General features: G+C 37.6%; 1 protein-coding gene across 2 annotated transcripts in view; it reads left to right on the plus strand.

The window, feature by feature from the left end:
* Positions 1 to 18692, plus strand: part of TICRR (TOPBP1 interacting checkpoint and replication regulator) — a 52193-nt gene that overhangs the window by 20981 nt on the left and 12520 nt on the right. For both annotated transcript variants that reach the window (XM_003820426.7, XM_008973886.6), the window contains exons 8-15: positions 2865 to 3016; positions 4126 to 4226; positions 4839 to 4932; positions 5030 to 5109; positions 5278 to 5517; positions 6337 to 6433; positions 10306 to 10363; positions 12339 to 12485. In XM_003820426.7, the coding sequence (XP_003820474.4) occupies positions 2865 to 3016; positions 4126 to 4226; positions 4839 to 4932; positions 5030 to 5109; positions 5278 to 5517; positions 6337 to 6433; positions 10306 to 10363; positions 12339 to 12485 (969 nt within the window). The remainder of the gene's footprint in view (positions 1 to 2864; positions 3017 to 4125; positions 4227 to 4838; positions 4933 to 5029; positions 5110 to 5277; positions 5518 to 6336; positions 6434 to 10305; positions 10364 to 12338; positions 12486 to 18692) is intronic.

Genomic DNA, 18692 nt, shown 5'->3' on the forward strand with positions numbered 1-18692 from the left:
CTGGGATTACAGACGCATGCCACCACACCCGGCTAATTTTTTATTTTTAGTAGAGACAGGGTTTTATCATATTGGTCAGGCTGGTTTCGAACTCCTAACCTCAGGTGATCAGCCTGCTTCAGCCTCCTAAAGTGCTGGGATTACAAGTGTGAGCCACCGCGCCTGGCCTTATTTGGCTTTTCAAAGAACCGTCTTTTGTTTCTGTTGATTGCTGTTGTTGCTTTGTTTTCAATTCATTTCTGTTCTTTATGATTACCTTCCTACCTTTATTTTTGGGGTCTACTCTCTCATATTACTTCACGTGTTGGACCCTTAGATAGTTAATAGTTTTTAATTTGTCTGCTTTACAAAAATAATCACTTGTCTAAAGTCTGTACATTTTCTCTTTAAGTATAACTACATTATATATTTACTGTTTTCTATTTTCATTCATACTTATTTATAAATATTTTCTGACATCCATAATATAAGGGAGTGTTTTATAATTAGCTTTTAATATTTTTGAACTGTGCTCAATGTGGTCTGTAAGATTGATTCTTTAATATTTGCTGAAACTGACCTAATGTGCACTTGAAAATAATGGGTATTCTCTAATTGTTGAATATCTGGTTTTATACGTGTCTGTACATCAAGTTTATTAATGTTTGAATATTCAACATTTTTAGTAATTTTTTTCTGCTGCTTTTATCTATTGCTAAGATGATTGTATTAGTCTTCCACTATTGTATTGTCTTTGCTCCTTTGTCAAAGATCAGTGGAGGCCAGGTGCAGTGACTCATGCCTGTAATCCTAGCACTTTGGGAGGCTGAGGCGGGCAGATCACCTGCGGTCAGTAGTTCGAGATCAGCCTGGCCAGCATGGTGAAACCCTGTCTCTACTAAAAATACAAAAATTAGCCAGGCGTGGTGGCAGGCGCCTGTAGTCCCAGCTACTTGGGGTTACTGAGTCATGAGAATCGCTTGATCCCGGGAGACAGAGGTTGCAGTGAGCCGAGATTGCGCCCCTGCACTCCAGCCTGGGTGACGGAGCAAGACTCTGTCTCAAAAAAAAAAAAAATCCGTTTACTATATTTATGTAGGTCTATTTCCAGGCTCTCCTGTTACGTTGATCTCTCTATTCTTTTGCTAATATCACACAAACTGTCTTCATTACTGTAGCTTTATAGTAAGTCCTGAAGGTTGGTACTATCAGTCCTCAAACTTTGTTTTTCTCATTCAATATTGAGTTAGTTATTCTGGGTCTTTCGCCTCTTCATATAAACTTTAGAATCAGTTTGTCAATATGCAGAAAATAACTTATTTGATAGGGATCACATAGAATCTATAGATCAAATTGGGAATCTGAAATCTTGACAGTATTGAGTCTTTCTTGCTGTGAACATGGAATATCTCTCCACTTATTTAGTTCTATGATTTTGTTCACAGAATTTTGTAGTTTTCTGCATATAGATCTTATACAAATTTTGTTAGATTTAATACCTGGGTATTTCATATTTAGGGGGGTGCTAATTTAAATGGTAATGTGTTTTTAATTTTAAATTTTGCTTGTACATTACTGGCATATGGGAAAGCAATGGACTTTTATGTATTAATCTTGTATCCTGCAAATTTGCTATAATCACTTGTTAGTTCCAGGAGTTGTTTGTTTGTTTGTTTGTTTGTTTGTTTGTTTAGTAGAGATGGGGTTTCACCGTGTTAGCCGGGATGGTCACGATCTCCTGACCTCCTGATCCGCCCACCTCAGCCTCCCAAAGTGCTGGGATTACAGGCCTGAGCCACCACACCTGGCCCAGTTCCAGGAGTTTTGTTGTTTGTTCTTTCAGATTTTCTAATCATGTCATATCACCAAAGACAGTTTTATTTCTTCCTACCTTTAAATTGTTTGTTTGTTTGTTTGTTTTGAGACGGAATTTCACTCTTATTGCCCAGACTGGAGTGCAATGGTGCGGTCTCGGCTCACTGCAACCTCCGCCTCCCAGGTTCAAGCGATTCTCCTGTCTCAGCCTCCTGAGTAGCTGGGATTAGAGGTGCCCGCCACTACGCCCGGGTAATTTTTGGTATTTTTAGTAGAGAAGAGGTTTCACCATGTTGGCCAGGCTGGTCTTGAACTCCTGACCTCAGGTGATCCACCCACCTCGGCCTCCCAAACTGTTAGGATTACAGACGTGAGCCACCACGCCTGGCCTCCTACCTTTAAATTTTTAACACTTACACTTGGTATACAGAGCCTTAAAATTAATCATTTGGCTGGGCATGGTGGCTCATGCCAGTAATCCTAGCACTTTGGGAGGCCAGGGCGGATAGATGGCTTGAGTTCAGGAGTTCAAGACCAGCCTGGGCAACATGGTGAAACCCTGTCTCTACCAAAAATACAGAAAATAAGCTAGGTGTGGTGCCACATGCTTGTGGTCCCAGCTACTCCAGAGGCTGAGGTGGGAAGATCACTTGAGCCTGCCTGGGAGGTGGAGGTTGTGGTGAGCCGAGATTGTGCCACTGCACTCCAGCCTGATTGTCAGAGTAAGACCTTGTCTCAAATAAAATAAAATAAAATAAAATAAAATAAAATAAAATAAATCACTTATCTCTGTAGTTTCTCAATCTCTGGACTATTGACATTTTAGACCAGATAATTCTTCGTTGTAGGGCTGTCCTATGCATTGTAGGATGTTTAACAGCATCCCTGGCTTCTACATACTAGATGGCCAGCAGCCACCCCCGCCCCCACCACCATCAGTCATGACAATCCAGACAAGGCCAAATGTTCCCTGCAAGGAAATATTTTCCCCAGTGGACAACAACTGGCCTGAGTAATACAAGGACTTGAGCAAGATATGATTAATCCATTTTATTTTATTTTTTTCTCAGATTTTAAAACTGAGGAAGAGCTGCTATCATATATACGTGAAAATTACCAAAAGACTGTGGCCACAGGAGAAATCATGTTGTATGCATGTGCTCGAAACATGATCTCAACCGTTAAAATGTTCCTAAAATCAAAAGGCACCAAGGAATTAGAAGTAAGAAGGTCCACATATTGTTGTTTGTCATGGATGTAGTGGTTGGTTGGTTGGTTGGTGGTGGATTTGGTTAGTGTCTTGGAAAATGTCTGTTATGTCATATGTGATTCAAAAATGGTAAGATAAGTAAGGGAGTAAGTACAGTTCCAGATCTCAGAAGGTGGATATAGTGAACTGGTAAGGCAGAAATCAAAGAGATGGGGTGAGCGGGGATAATTACATATAATTCTCTCCTAATGAAAAGCCTTTCCTCATGTGAGCTATATGTTAGCTGCATGATTAAGCCAGTGGTTTTTAACCCTGGCTATACTTTAGAAACACCTACAACATTTAAAATATATATATATGCCAACTGACCGTGGTGGCTCACGCCTGTAATCCCAGCACTTTGGGAGGCCAGGGTGGGTGGATCACGAGGTCAGGAGTTTGAGACCAGCCTGGCCAACATGGTGAAACCCCGTCTCTACTAAAAATACAAAAATTAGCTGGATGTGGTGGTAGGCGCCTGTAATCCCAGCTACTCGGGAGGCTGAGGCAGGAGAATCGTTTTAACCTGGGAGGTGGAGGTTGCAGTGAGGCAAGATCGTGCCATTGCACTTCAGCCTGGGCAACGGAGCGAGACTCCATCTCCAAAGAATACATATATATGCCTTGCTCTCTCCAGATGAACTGAAACAGATCTCTGGGGTTGGCGCTTTTAAAAAGCCCCCTGGATAATTCTTTTGCACTGGGAGTGTTGCAAACCACTGTTTTAGACCGTGTTGTTGTTTTATTCATGTTCAGTGGCCATCACGGAGCTCCTTCTCTAAAGCAAACAGGAGGATTTGTTTATGATACTTAGGTTTCTTAATCACTGCTTTGTGGAACATTTCTTTTAAGACACTTTATTTAGGGCAGGCTTATTTTATCCATGCCCACTAGCTCTCAAAATAACTTTTACCATGTTCTTTTTAAAGATATAAAAGAAGAATATTCACGTCACTTTTTCATTCAAATGAAAGAATAGAGAAGTTTATAAGGGAATGTATTTCCCTTTAGTCAACTGTGAAAGAAATTAGAAATAATGACAAGTAACACTATTCTCCTATGTAATAATTTTGTATTTTTAGGTGAACTGCCTGAATCAAGTAAAAAGTAGTCTCTTAAAAACTAGTAAAAGTCTTCGACAGAATCTAGGAAAAAAACTGGATAAGGAAGACAAAGTTAGAGAGTAAGTAACTACCATTTTTTAAAAAATCATCACTCTAAAACAAAGCTGTGAGATTAGCTCGTATCAGTTTACAATAGATTGTTCGTGACATGGTGGCTCATGCCTGTAATCCTAGTACCTTGGGAAGCCAAAGCAGGAGGATTGCTTGCAGCCAGGGATTTGAGGCCATCCTGGGCAATGTAGTGAGACCGTGTCTACCAAAAAATTTTTTTTAATTAGGTGAGCATGGTGGTGTACACCTGTAGCCCTAGCTACTTGGGATGCTGAAGCTGGAGGATTGTTTGAGCCCAGGAGCTCAAGACTACCGTGAGCTATGATCCCAGTACTGCACTCTAGCCTGGGCAACAGAGCAAGACCCTGTCTCAGGAAAAAAAAAAAAAAAAAAAGATTACCAACTGCATGAAGATGCTTTTGTAGCCAATTCTTTTTTATGTTATAATATGCAGCTTGAATCACCTATTTATCTAATAACTACATCAGTTTTTAGAAAAGGCACTGGCTCTCCTCCTTTTTGGTTGTTGTGTCTTATATAAATAGATCTATGCTTACGGAAGGAGCTTTTTGTTTAGTGACATCCAAAGTAGATATGACCAAGTATTTTTTTCTCTCAAGGTGCCAGCTTCAGGTATTTCTTCGTTTGGAGATGTGTCTGCAATGCCCTTCAATAAATGAAAGTACAGATGATATGGAACAAGTAGTGGAGGAGGCAAGTATATAGTTTCGTGCCATTGAAATAAGCCCTAGATGCTTTCAGCTTCCCTGCAGAGGGCATCTATATAGTAACGTTCTAAAATCTCCTTCAGGTGACAGATCTGCTGCGCATGGTGTGTTTAACTGAGGATTCAGCGTACCTAGCAGAGTTTCTGGAGGAAATTTTGAGATTGTAAGTTTGATGGTTACTAACTTAACTTTAAAATTGTTTTGTCAAAACCTACGTATGGTGTTGTCTCTGAATTTTGGAGTTGTAAGGACTACTTCTTAGGCTGGGTGAGGGAGGGAATAGAGAGGGTAAGATGGTAACTGTTCCATATTCGATCAATCTATTCCACAGGTATATTGACTCTATCCCAAAGACACTTGGAAATCTTTACAACAGCCTAGGGTTTGTGATTCCTCAGAAGCTGGCTGGTGTCCTTCCTACAGATTTTTTCAGTGATGACTCCATGACACAAGAGAACAAATCACCACTTCTTTCTGTGCCTTTTTTGTCAAGTGCTCGTAGATCAGTGTCAGGCAGCCCTGAATCTGATGAACTGCAGGAACTTCGTACCAGATCAGCCAAGAAGAGAAGGTAAGAGCTCAAAGAATCAAAGGAATTATTTGCACTGTTATAGTTCTGATAAAAGATGTGTTTAAACCACAGTCCAGTCATCTTTGTCCATATAATTTGTTGAACTAATAGCTGCCCTTATGTCTGAATCAGAGAAGCCAACTATTAGAGCTCCTAATAGGAGCATCTGACAATCTTTATATTATCTAGGAAATATATAGTCATGTTTTGCTTAACAACAGGGATACATCCTGAGAAATGCATTGTTAGGCAATTTTTGTTGTACTAACATCAGAGTGTGCCTACCAAAACCTAGATAGTATATATTTTTTCATTTATGTATATTTTTTCATATGGAAAAGCTAATGTTCCAGCATTGTTACTGAATAGCAGTCATTTCCCCTACTTGATCTGTAATGCCAATATCAAGTGTCATTTATTAGGTTTCTATATAGGCTCCATTATAACCTATGGGACCATTGTCATATATGCAGTTCGTCATTGAAGGAAACATTGCATGACTGTATAGTGTTTATTTCCTATTTCACAAAGCCTTCTTTACTGTCCACATGAGGTCTCCAGAAACTAGGCCTTCTATGAAATAAGCTTAGAGTTTCAGCTTTTTAAATTTCCCTTGATGCTTTTCATTGTTCATAACTGGTTGAATTTGTTACTTTTGAAAATTCTGGGGTGACTTGTTTTATTATAAACCCAGAACAACCTTAAGATAACTGGCTTTTATTTAAATCATATTTTATTTTACTTAGACTCCAGTTCCATTTGAATTTAACTATATATAACCTCTATCTAGTATGTATTAACTATTTCTATTTTTAAAAGGAAAAATGCATTAATAAGACATAAAAGCATTGCTGAGGTTTCACAGAATCTTCGACAAATTGAAATTCCTAAAGTGTCAAAGAGAGCTACGAAAAAAGTAAGTAAACCTTCCAGCTTGAGATGACACAGTAAATAAGAACAAAAAGGCAGTGTCCCTACTTTTAGGAAAATGAACTTTGGAGGATACAGAAATAATATTAAATATTTTTATGAATGTGTATAAAACTATAATCCAAGGAATAAAGAAATATAAACTTGTTAAGAGATTAACAATTTTACTCAAGAGTGTGATAGTTAGAGGTAATGTGAAGAAAAATGGCAAGTAAAAGTTAGGAATAAATTAATTCAAAATCTTTAATGTAGATAGGAAAACTCATAAAACAATAACTAAAATAAGCAAAGCAGTCACTGGAAGAGAATATACAATTGTAATTGGACTTTGGTTGCATACCAGAAGGTGCTTTTCAATATGTTATATTTTACTTTAATAACAAATTTAGGCCAGGCACAGTGGCTCACACCTATAATCCCAGCACTTTGGGAGTCAGAGGAGGGAGGATAGTTTGACACCAACAGTTTGAGACCAGCCTGGACAACATAGCGAGACCCTGTCTCTACAAAAAATAAAATTAAGAAAAAATTAGCCAGGCATGGTGGCACATGCCTGTAGGCCCAGCTATTCAGGAGTTTAAGGCAGGGAGATTGCTTGAGCACAGTAGGTCAAAGCTGCAATGAGCTATGATCGTGCCACTGCACTCCAGCCTGGGTGACAAAGCAAGACTTCATCTCTTAAGTGAATTAATGAATGAATAAATGAATGAATAACAAGTTTTTTGAAAAAGATGATGACCATCATGGAGCCAGGAGGTGGAGTAGTCACCCCTTATCTGCAGAAGATATGTTCCAAGACCCCCAGTGGATGCCTGAAACCACAGATAGTACTGAACCCTATATATAGTACTGTTTTTTCCTATGCATGCATAAGTTCAATTTGTAAATTAGGCACAGTAAGAGATTAACAACAATAGTAAAATAGAACAATTATAGCAATATAATATAATAAAAGTTATGTGAATGTGGTCTCCCTCTCAAAATATCTTATTGTACTATATTCACCCATTTGGGGCCATGGTTGACTATGGGAAACTGAAACCGTGGAAAGTGAAATCACAGATAATGGGGTACTATTGTTGTTTTTTTCATGGCAGTTGATATAAGGACTTGAGGTTTTTATTGGTTGAAAAAAAAATAAACCTAGCTGGAATCTGTTTAAGTAGAATTAATGTCTCACTGAGGAAAAAAGGGAGACTAAAAACACAATGAAACTTTTCAACTGCATGAACTATCTGAGAAGAGTTAAAATTCAATAAGAACTATCTTTAGAAGCATTAATTATTATAATAGTGGTTTGTTCTGTTTCTAGATATCTGTAGCAATCCTTTGGAATTGGAGGTGGGATTTCTTTTAAATGGTTAATGGTGTTCACTTTCTTATACTTTGTGAATAAAATGCATATCTTATATATCTCACAATCCTGATTGAAGATTGGAAAATCCGAAAGTGAATGGCCAAAAGTTGCCAGGCCTTTATTCTCACTAGATTTTACAATGATTTGCAGATCTTTCTAGCACACTTTGAAACTTTGGTTTTAGATTGGACAAGACAGTTTTCTTCTCTAAGATCAGAATTAACGACTGGGCGCAGTGGTTCATGCCTATAATGCCAGAACTTTGGGAGGCCAAGGCAGGAGGAATCACTTGAGCCCAGGAGTTGGAGACCAGCCTAAGCAACATAGTGAGACCTTGGCTCTACAAAAAATTTAAAAATTAGGTATGGTGGTGCACTCCTGTAGTCCCAGCTACTCGGGAGGCTGAGGTAGGAGGATCGCTTGAGCCTGGGAGTTTGAGGCTGCAATGAACTATGATGAAGCCACTGCACTCCAGCCTGGGTTACAGAGAGAGACTCTGTCAAAAAAAAAAAAAAAAAATTGAGGTCAGGATTTGATTGTGGTTAGTAATGTTTTTTCATGTCAAAGTTGGTACCATAGATAAGTGACAGTTGTTTAACTGAAAGGACCAGATGTTACATTTTTAAAAGAATAAATGTCAGTTCTCTGAAGGACCAATATAGTTAACTCGGGAAGCAGTGAACTTACAACTTAAGCGTAGACATATAGTATTAATTACATTAATGTATATTAATTTCTTTTACGTATCTTAACTCCAGAAGATCACAATGATTAAAAAAAAAAAAAAAATGTTTGATCCTGCCTTAATACCTTCAGGACATACTCTCCTAGTTTTTCATTCAATTACATGGATTAACAAGGGTTGACAAACTTTTTCTGTAAAGGGCCAGATAGTAGATGTTTTAGCCTTTGCAGGCCATACATCTCTGCAACATCTATTCAGTTCTGCTATAGTGGAAAAGCAGCTACAGGCATTATGGAAAGAAACGAGCATGACTATGTTTCAGTAAAAACTTTATTTTCAAAAACAAGAGGTGGCCCAGATTTGGTCTGTACACTGTAGTTTACTGACCCCTGGATAGGAAATTGGATGTTTGACTTTTATTTTTATTTTTATTTTTTGAGATGGAGTCTCCCTCTGTCGCCCAGGCTGGAGTGCAGTGGCACGATCTCGACTCACTGCAAGCTCCACCTCCCGGGTTCACGCCATTCTCCTGCCTCAGCCTCCCGAGTAGCTGGCGTGCGCCACCACGCCTGGCTACTTTTTGTATTTTTTAGTAAAGATGGAGTTTCACCATGTTAGCCAGGATGGTCTCAATCTCCTGACCTCGTGATCCGCCCACTCAACCTCCCAAAGTGCTAGGATTACAGGCGTGAGCCTCTGCGCCCAGCCGGATGTGTGACATATTTTTACAATTATAGTTTATCTCTTTATAAGAGTTATTAACCAATATAAGTAAGAATGATCACATCTCATGTCTTATCAGCAAGACCTTGGTTATATCACTGAGACCATTTGTTAAGTTTCTGCCCATATGTGGTGGCTTCTTCAATTATTATGATGAATTGAAAAAACAAAAAATCTTTAAAAAACAATTTCCTTGTTTTGATGCATCTGGGGTTTAGACTCTTGAATCTTCTATTGTAATAGCAAGTACATAGCAGTCTGATAAAGAAATGTTTCTGAGAGTATAGCCTCCCTCTAATTAATGTATATGGCTTTTCCCTTATTAGGTATAAAAGGTATGCATGATTATCGTTAAAAAGTTAAAACATATAAAGTTAAAAGTTAGGGTGTTCCTTCTCCATCCATTCATCAGAAGTAATCACTGATGATAGTTTGTTGTGTATATTTCCAGGCCCTTTTCTATATGCACCAATAACACCAAAGATTTATGCAGATCCGTTATATACATATATATAAATGATATAACTTAGAATACTTAATATTTTCCTTTTTCCTCCCTATCACAGATCTCTATGTTAGTACAGGTTGAGTATCTCTCACCCAAAATGCTTAGGAGCAGAAGTGTTTCCATTCTCAGATGTTTTTGGATTTTGGAACATTTGCATTACATGTACTTACTGGTTAGCACCCCACATCCAGAAGTCCAAAATGCTCCACTGAGTGTTTCCTTTGAGTGTTGTGTTGGCACTCATGAAGTTTTGGATTTTGGAGCATATTGGATTTTCAGATTAGGGATGCTCAACCATATATAGAGAGGTCTTCCTTCCTTATTCTTGTAATGTCTGCATTGGATGGTATGTAATTTATTTAACTGTTTCACTCTTTATGGGCATTTATAGTGTTTTTTATTTTGTGTTATTACTATAGTGCAGCATTGAGTGTTTTTGGAACATTTCTGTTGTACATTTTATTATTTCTATTATGGATCCCTATAAATGAATTACAAGAGTCAAAGAGTTCATGTGAAATCTTTATTCTTTTATTTCAATGAATGCCTATTTATATTTTCTTTCTGGATTTTCTCATGTTTCAGGAGAACTCTCACCCTGCTCCTCAGCAGCCTTCCCAGCCAGTGAAAGATACAGTGCAAGGTATACTGTTTTCTCAGTGTATGTATTTATTCACTAGCATGACAACTTTATTTTTATTGTATGTATTTAAGCAGCTACTTACAGGTGTAAATTAAGGCTTTGTATGATTGTTGGCTAATAAAATATGTCCAAATACCATGGACATAGTCCCCTAGGAATAGTCTGAAAATATTGTATTTTACAAAATAACTGGTCTGAAATCTTTAAAAACAAAAACAAAATTAAAAAAAACATCATGAAAGCTGGAAGAAAGGAAAAAGAAAAGAGGCAGTGGGACTGTTTCAGATGAATGGAGTTTAAGCATGATAGCTAAATGCATTCCATGATCCCTGCTTGGATCTTAAATTTAGGGAAAAAAATACTAGAAAGGATATTACTGAGACAACTAGAGAAATTTGAAGAAGCAGTGTATGCTAGATAATATTGTATCAATGCTAAAGATATTTTGAGTGTAATAATGGCATTGGGGTTATGGAGGAGAATGTCCTTGTTTTTAGGAGATACATGCTGACCTTTAGGAAGTGAACAGTTGTTTGCAATTTACTCTCCAGTGTTTAGGGGAATAACGTACATACAGAGAGAAGGAAGGAGAAAACAAATATTGTCAGTTGGTGAACTTTAGTGATGGGCGTATGTTTAATTTTATTATTATTTGAAACTTTCTATAGAAATTAAGCTTTTCAAAACATTGGGAAAATAGAGAATAACAAACCAAATTTGGCTTTCAGGTCATAAATCAATTTCACCAACAGCCTAAGTTAGGTAACAGGAACTCTTATAATGGAGATAAGGAAACAATTTTTAAAACTTTGGTGTGTGTTATTGATGTCCTTAATAACCTTAATGTGAACCTTTATGTCATTGATGGGTAAACACAAGGGTTGCTCCCAGTTTGTGGATCCTAGATTATTTGGTTTGGGTTTAAATGATTAATCTTTGAAGAATTCACCCTTGGTGAATTTTTGAATCACTTCCACCAGACTATCTTAAGATTAAGGTATTGTCTTGCTGGCTTTGCCACGTACTTCTTGACTTTTCAGCTATTTTTTTCTAATTTTGAGTCTAGATGATGAGAACTTTCATGCTTTAGAGTCAAGAATAAAATTTAAAATGTCCCAGCAGCTTAGTAAAGTAGTCAGAAGAAGAAGAAAGAAATTATAGAATTGAACAATTCTTTGCTCAATGCTGAGCTGAATACACAGCAGCAAAAATGTCCAAAGTGAGAAAAATAATCATAACATGGGATATATTAAAAGGACCATGACCTATGTTAGCCATTCTCTTACTTAAGAATTATGTCCATCTTACAGTGAGTAGCTTCTAACTCAATAAGTGGTGGGGGCCTTCCTTGTGTTCCTGAAAAGTTAGATTTAAATTGAATTCGTAATGGAATACTACAAACCACTGTATACCAACAAATTGGATAACCTAGATGAAATGGACAGACTCCTAGAAAGATAGAAACTACTAAAAACAGACTCAAGAAGAAATAGAAAATCAGAATAGATCTATAACAAGTAAAAAGTTTGAATTAGTTATCAAAAAACTACTCACAAAGAAATGCCCAGGACTAGAAGTTTTCATTGCTGAATTCTATCTAGCCTTTAAAAAAGAAATTAGCACTAGCATTTATTATGGTCAACTGATATTCAGGGTACCAAGACAATTTGATGGAGAATGAATAGTCTTTTGCACAAATGATGCTGAGATAACTGGATATCCACATGCAAAAGAATGACATTGGACCCCTACCTCATGCAAAATAACATAAAATTTTTTTTAATTTGCAAAAGTAAATATTTTTAATGCATTATGGGAATATGCTATTTAAGGAAACCTTATTAGCATATGTGACAATAGCAATCTGTAGTTTCCTCAAGGAGCTTCTCTGTTTTGGTTATCTTTTCTCAGATACGGCATTTATTGATGATAATCTTTGGCTTTTTCTTTTTCTTTTATTTTTTGATGCTTTCAGAAGTGACCAAAGTTCGAAGAAATCTTTTCAACCAGGAATTGCTTTCCCCTTCAAAGAGATCACTAAAGCGGGGGTTGCCTAGAAGCCATTCTGTGTCAGCTGTGGATGGTCTAGAGGATAAACTTGACAACTTCAAGAAGAACAAAGGTACCACATTTCAGAATAGCTAGGAAAAAGGAAAGGGAGATTCTGTAAGATTAGTAGTAATGTACCGTCTTTCTTTCCTGATTTAGTAATTTGAGTCTTCTTCCCTCTTTTTTCCTTCAGTCTAGCTAAAGGTTTGTCAATTTTGTTAATCTTTTTTTTTTTTTGAGACAGGTTCTTGCTCTATCACCCAGGTTGGAGTGCAGTGGCACAATCTCAGCTCACTGCAGCCTCCGCCTCCCAGGCTCAAGTGATTCTCCCACCTCAGCCTCCTGAGTAGCTGGGACTACAGATGTACACCACCACACCCAGCTAATTTTTTTTATTTTTTTGTGGAGACACGGTCTTATCATGCTGCCCAGGCTAGTCTCAAACTCCTGAGCTCAAGCAATCTGCCCTCCTTGGCCTCCTACAGTTGCTGGGATTATAGGCATGAGCCACCACACCCAGTCAATTTTGTTAATCTTTTCAAAGAATTTACTTTGGCTTATTGATTTTTCTCTATCGGTTTTCTTTGTCTTTTTTTTGAGACAGAGTCTCACTCACTCTGTCTCCTGGGCTGGAGTGCAGTACCGTGATCTTGGCTCACTGCAACCTCTGCCTCCCAGGTTCAAGCGCTTCTCCTACCTCAGCCTCCCCAGTAGCTGGGATTATAGGTGTGCACCACCACACCCGGCTAATTTTTGTATTTTTAGTAGAGACGGGGTTTCACCATGTTGGCCAGGCTGGTTTCCAACTCCTGACCTCAAGTGATCTGCCCGCCTCAGCCTCCCAAAGTGCTGAGATAGGTGTGAGCTACTGCGTCTGGCCTCTATTGGTTTTCTAATCTCAGTTTCATTTTTTTTTTCCCTCTATTGGCTTTGGTTTTTGTTTGCTCTTTTTCTACTTTTTTAAGGTGAAGTTTAAGCTATTGATTTGAGATCTTTTTTAATAAAGCACTGCTTTAGGCATATCCTATAAATTTTGATATGATTTGTTTTTGTTTTCATCATCTCAAAATATTTTTTAATTTCCCTTGTGATTTTTTCTTTGATCCATTGGTTATTTCGGAGCGCATTAATTTCCACATATGTGTATTTCCTAAATTCTCTTCTCTATTTATTCTAGTTTCATTCTATTGTTGTAAAACATACATTGTATGATTTCAGTCTTTTGAAACTTGAGACTTATTTTATGGCTTAACATTTGGTCTGTCCTGGAGAATGTTTAATGTGTGCTTGAGAAGAATGTGAAGGATTCTATAGATGTGTGTTGGGTCTAGTGGATTTATGGTATTATTCAAGTCTTCTGTTTCCTTGTTGAGCTTCTGTTTTATTGTTTATTTATTATTCAAAGTGGCATATTAAAGTCTCCAGCTATTATTGTTGAATTATTTATTTCTCCCTTCAGTTCTGTCAATTTCTGCTTCATGTATTTTGAGACTCTGTACTTAAGTATATATGTCAATAATTATTATGTCTTCTTGATCAATTAAACTTCTTACCAATAGGTAATGTACTTTGTGTTTTGTAACCTTTCTTGGCTTACAGTCTGTTTTGTCTGACAATAATACAGCTCCCCACCCACCAGCTCTTTTGCATAGGATATCTTTCATTGTCCTTTTACTTTCAACCTTAGTGTCTTTGTATCTAAATTAAATATCTTATAGACCTCATAGAGTTGGATCATGTTTTTTTAATCCATTCTTCTTATCTCTGCTTTTCAATTGCAGTGCTTAATCCACTTCTATGAATGTAATTACTAATAAGGAACAACTGTCATTTTCTATGTTTTATGCTTTTTTGTTTCTCAATTCCTGTTTTTTTGTATTTAGCTGATTTTTTGTAGTATACTAGTTTAATTCCATTCTTTCTTTTTCTGTGTATTTTTAAGTTGTTTTCTCAGTGGTTACCTTGGTTAACCCAGCTACTGGTTACCTCAGTTAGCATCTTAAGCTTAAAAGAACCTGGCTTTATGAATAAAGCCAACCTCTTTTCAATAATATACACTCTGCTACTATGTATTTCTGTCTCTTCTTCTTTATATTGTTGTAGACTGCATCTTTATACATTGTGTACCTGTTAATACAGACTTAAATTATATAGGATTTAAAAAAAAAACAAAATTACCATAATGCTGGCTTTTATATTTATCTGTATAGTTACCTTTACCGTTGTTTTTTATTTCTTCTCGTGGCTTTGAGTTATTGTCTACTACCTTTCATTTTAGCTTTTCTTACAGGGTAAGTCTACTGATTATGAACTCCTTCAGCTTTTATCTATTTGGAAATGTCTTACTTTCTACTTTATTTGTGAAGGACATAGAATTTTTGGTTGACAATTTTTTTTTCCCCCTTCAGGACTTCAAATGTGACATCCACTGCCTTCTGGTCTCCCAAATTTCTGATGAGAAATCAACTATTAATCTTATTAAGCTGCTTCTCTATTGCTGCTTTCCAGATTCTCTCTTTGTCCTTGGGTTTCAACACTTTGACTACAACGTGTCTCAGTGTGAATCTCTTTGAGTTTATTCAGCTTGGAGTTCGTGGAACTTCTTGGATGTATATGTTCATGTCTTTCATCAGATTTTTGGAAGGTTTTAACCATTATTTCTTCAAAAAATTTTCTGCCGCTTTTGGTCTCATTTCCTCCTTAGACTCCCATGATATATGTGTTGGTACACTTGATGGTGTCCTACAGGTCCCTCAGACTTTGTTCATTTTTTTTTAAATTATTTTTTCTTTCTGCTCAGGCTGGATAATTTCAATTACCTTATCTTCAAGTTCACTGATTCTTCTGCCAGCTCAAATCTGTGGTTGACCCTTCTAGTTAATTTTTTCATTTCAGCTCCAGAATTTCTACTGGATTCTTTTTTATCATTTCTATTGCTTTATTGATATTCTCATTTTGTTCATATATTATTTTCCTGATTTCCATTAGTTTCTTATATATGGTTTAAGTGAGCTCATTGTGCATATTTAGAGAAGTTGATTTAACATCTTTGACTAGTAATTCCAATGTCTTGGCTTCCTTAGTGACGGTTTTTGCCAAATTTCTCTTTTCTGGTAAATAGGCCATACTTTCTTGTTTCTTTGTATACTTCGTAGTTTTTTGTTGAGGACTAGTTATTAGGGATATTATAATGTGGTAACTGCATGGAGGTCAGATCCTGTCACCCCTCAGGGATTCCTGTTCTTTGCTTATTAAGGACCTCAGCTATTCATTTGTGCCTTTTCCGAACTATTTGTGTAAAGTATGTATACCTTGTTGTGTGTGGTCACTGAAGTTTCTGTCTATTATCTCTGTGGTCAGCCAATGACCTAAGAAGGATTTCCTTAAACGTCTGATTCAAGAAACGAGGAGGGGGAAGGTGTGTCTGTCCCTTAAACTTCTGATAATTGGGAGAAACCCACTGTAGCCTAAGAGAGCTGAAACCAAGGCAGTGTCTGCACTGCTCCTACAGGAATCTGCCTGGTTGACCAAAGCATGCAACCCCCAATTTTTGGAGGACGAGGTCTTCACTGTCTGCCCTAGCACCAGCCAGCTGCTCCTGGAATGTGGGCTGCTATCCCAATAGCTACAGCAGGGATGAGAAAAGGGAAATGGTAGCCAGTTCATGCACATCATTCCCTTCCTAAAGATCATCAGTCTCTCCCATCATCAAGCACTTCCTAGGTTATTACAGGTGTTCAATCAAGTTGCCAGGTTCCAAAATAGTGAATTCTGATCTTTTTTTCTAGTTTACTAGTTATTTGGGTTGAGGGACTGACCCCTAGAGCTTTCTTCTCCATCATGTTGCATAACCTCACTCCCCCTGGAGATTACAATTAAGATATTAACTTATAACAGCCTAGTTCTCATTGATACCAATTTAACTTTGATAGTTTATAAAAACTTTGCTATTGTATAGTTCTACTGACTATCCCTTCTTAGTTCTATATTGTCATGCAAATTACATCTATACATTGTATGCCCATCAACACTGATTTATAATCATTACTTTGTATTTTAAATAACAGGGGGGAACAGTTACAAATAAAAAACACTTTTATAATGTTTTTCTTATATAGTTACCTTTACCAATGCTGTTTAACTCTTTATGTGGACTTGAGTTACCCTAATGCCCTTTCCTTTCAGCCCACAGGACTCCTTTTAGTATTATTTATAGTGTAGGTCTGCTAATGACAAATTCTGTTTTATTTTGTTTCATTCTGAGAATGTGATGATTTCTCCTCATTTTTGAAGAATACTTTCATTGGGTATAGAATTCCTGGTTGGCAGTCTTTTTTCTCTCAGCACTTTGAATATGTCATCACACTGCCTTTTGTCTTTTGTTTCTGACGAGAAAGCAGCTGCTAATCTCATCAAGGATCTATACACGATGAATAGCTCTCTGGCTTCTTTCAAGATCTTCTTTTTTTCACTTTTGATAGTTTGATTATGATTTGTCTGGGTTTGGATCTCTTTCACTTTATTCTACTTGTATTGAGTTTCTTAGATGTGTAGTGTCTTTCATCAAATATGGGTCATTTTTAGCCAATATTTATTCAAATGTTCTTTCTGCCTCTTCCTTTCTGTCCTTTCCTTCTGGACTTCCGGTATGTGTGTGTTGTGCTTGATGGTGTCACAAGTATCTGAAGCTCTGTTCATTTTTCTTCATTCTTTTGTCTTTATCTTCCTTAGACTGGATCATCTCAATTAACCTTGTCTTCAAATTTGTTGACTCTTTCTTCTGCCACCTCAAATTTACTTTTCATTTTTGTTATACTTTTTAACTCTAGAATTTCTATTCGCTTTTTTTTTTTTTTTTCCGTCTGTTGATATTCTCTGTTTGGCAAGTCATTGGACTCATATTTTAGATCTTTAGGTATGATTTTCTTTAGTTCTTTGAACATATTTAAAACAGCTGATTTAAAGTCTTGTTCTAGTAAGTCCAATGTCTGGACTTTCTCAGGGACAGATTCTGTTGGCTGATTTTTTTTCCCGTGTGTATGGGCCATACTTTTTTGTTTTGTTTCTTTGCATGACTCATAATTTTGTTGACAACTGGATTTTTTTTTTTTTGAGATGGAGTCTTGCTCTGTCACTCAGGCTGGAGTGCAGTGGTATGATCTTGGCTCACTGTAGCCTCAAACTCCCTGACTTCCTGGCTTAAGCAATCCTCCCACCCACCTCGGCCTCCCAAGTAGCTAGCTGGACTAAAGGCATGCACCACCACTCCTGGCTAATTTTTGTATTTTTTTGTAAAGATGTGGTTTCACCACGTTGGCCAGGCTTGTCTTGAACTTCTGGACTCAAGCAGTCCGCCTGCCTCAGCCTCCCAAAGTGCTGGGATTACAGGCATGAGCCACTGCACCCAGCATGGATATTTTAAACAATATAATGAGGCAGCTGTAACAATCAGATCCACCCCAACCCTGCCAGGATTTGTTATTGTTTTTGTTTAGTGACTTTTCTAAACTATTTGTTTAAATTTTGTATTCTTTGTCATGTGTGGCCACTAAAGCCTCTGCTCAGTGGTCTTAGTGGTCAACTAATGATTGGACAGAGATTTCCTTAAATGCCTGGAACCCGTAAGTTTCACAGCCCCTACTGAGGGGCTCTGTGTGTTGGGTCATGCCTTCAACACTCAGCCAGGCAGTTTAGAATTCCACTTCACTTTCTGTTTTGCCAGAGCCTCAAGGTTAGCCATAGGTGGCAGCTTACAGGCTTCTCAAGTCTATCCTCGGCACATGCACAGTGCTACACGTGTGTGGACTTTTGGATGCCTAAGAATGTCATCAGAGATTTGCAAAGTCCCCTGTGATGTCTCATTCCCCAATTTTCCCAGTTAAACTTTTGGCCAGCTTGTTATTGCACCAAATGTTACCACCACCTCAGGCAGCTGTAACATTTAACAATTGCTGCTGATTGTTTTCAGTAAATACTGTCAGGGAAAAAGGTGGTTTACACTGTATGAGTTCTGAGTCAGGTCAAATCAAGACAAGCCTTGATTTGAGTAGGATTCTCCAGGGAACTGCCAGACAGGTTAATGGATGACAGTTATCTGAGAATGGAGTTTTGGAGGAGCTCCAACCCCATTCTGCCCTGTCCAGAGGCTGCTGGGCTGTTGGTTTTCACTGTGATTGTGGGAAATTGATTTTTAAAGCTACCGTAGGGCTAGGGGGAAGGGGCGGGGACTAAGGCAAGTTAAAGCTTCCTGAGATTCAACCATTTTTCTTGAACAAATACT

Source organism: Pan paniscus, chromosome 16, assembly GCF_029289425.2.
Source record: "Pan paniscus chromosome 16, NHGRI_mPanPan1-v2.0_pri, whole genome shotgun sequence".
Classification (NCBI taxonomy): domain Eukaryota; kingdom Metazoa; phylum Chordata; class Mammalia; order Primates; family Hominidae; genus Pan; species Pan paniscus.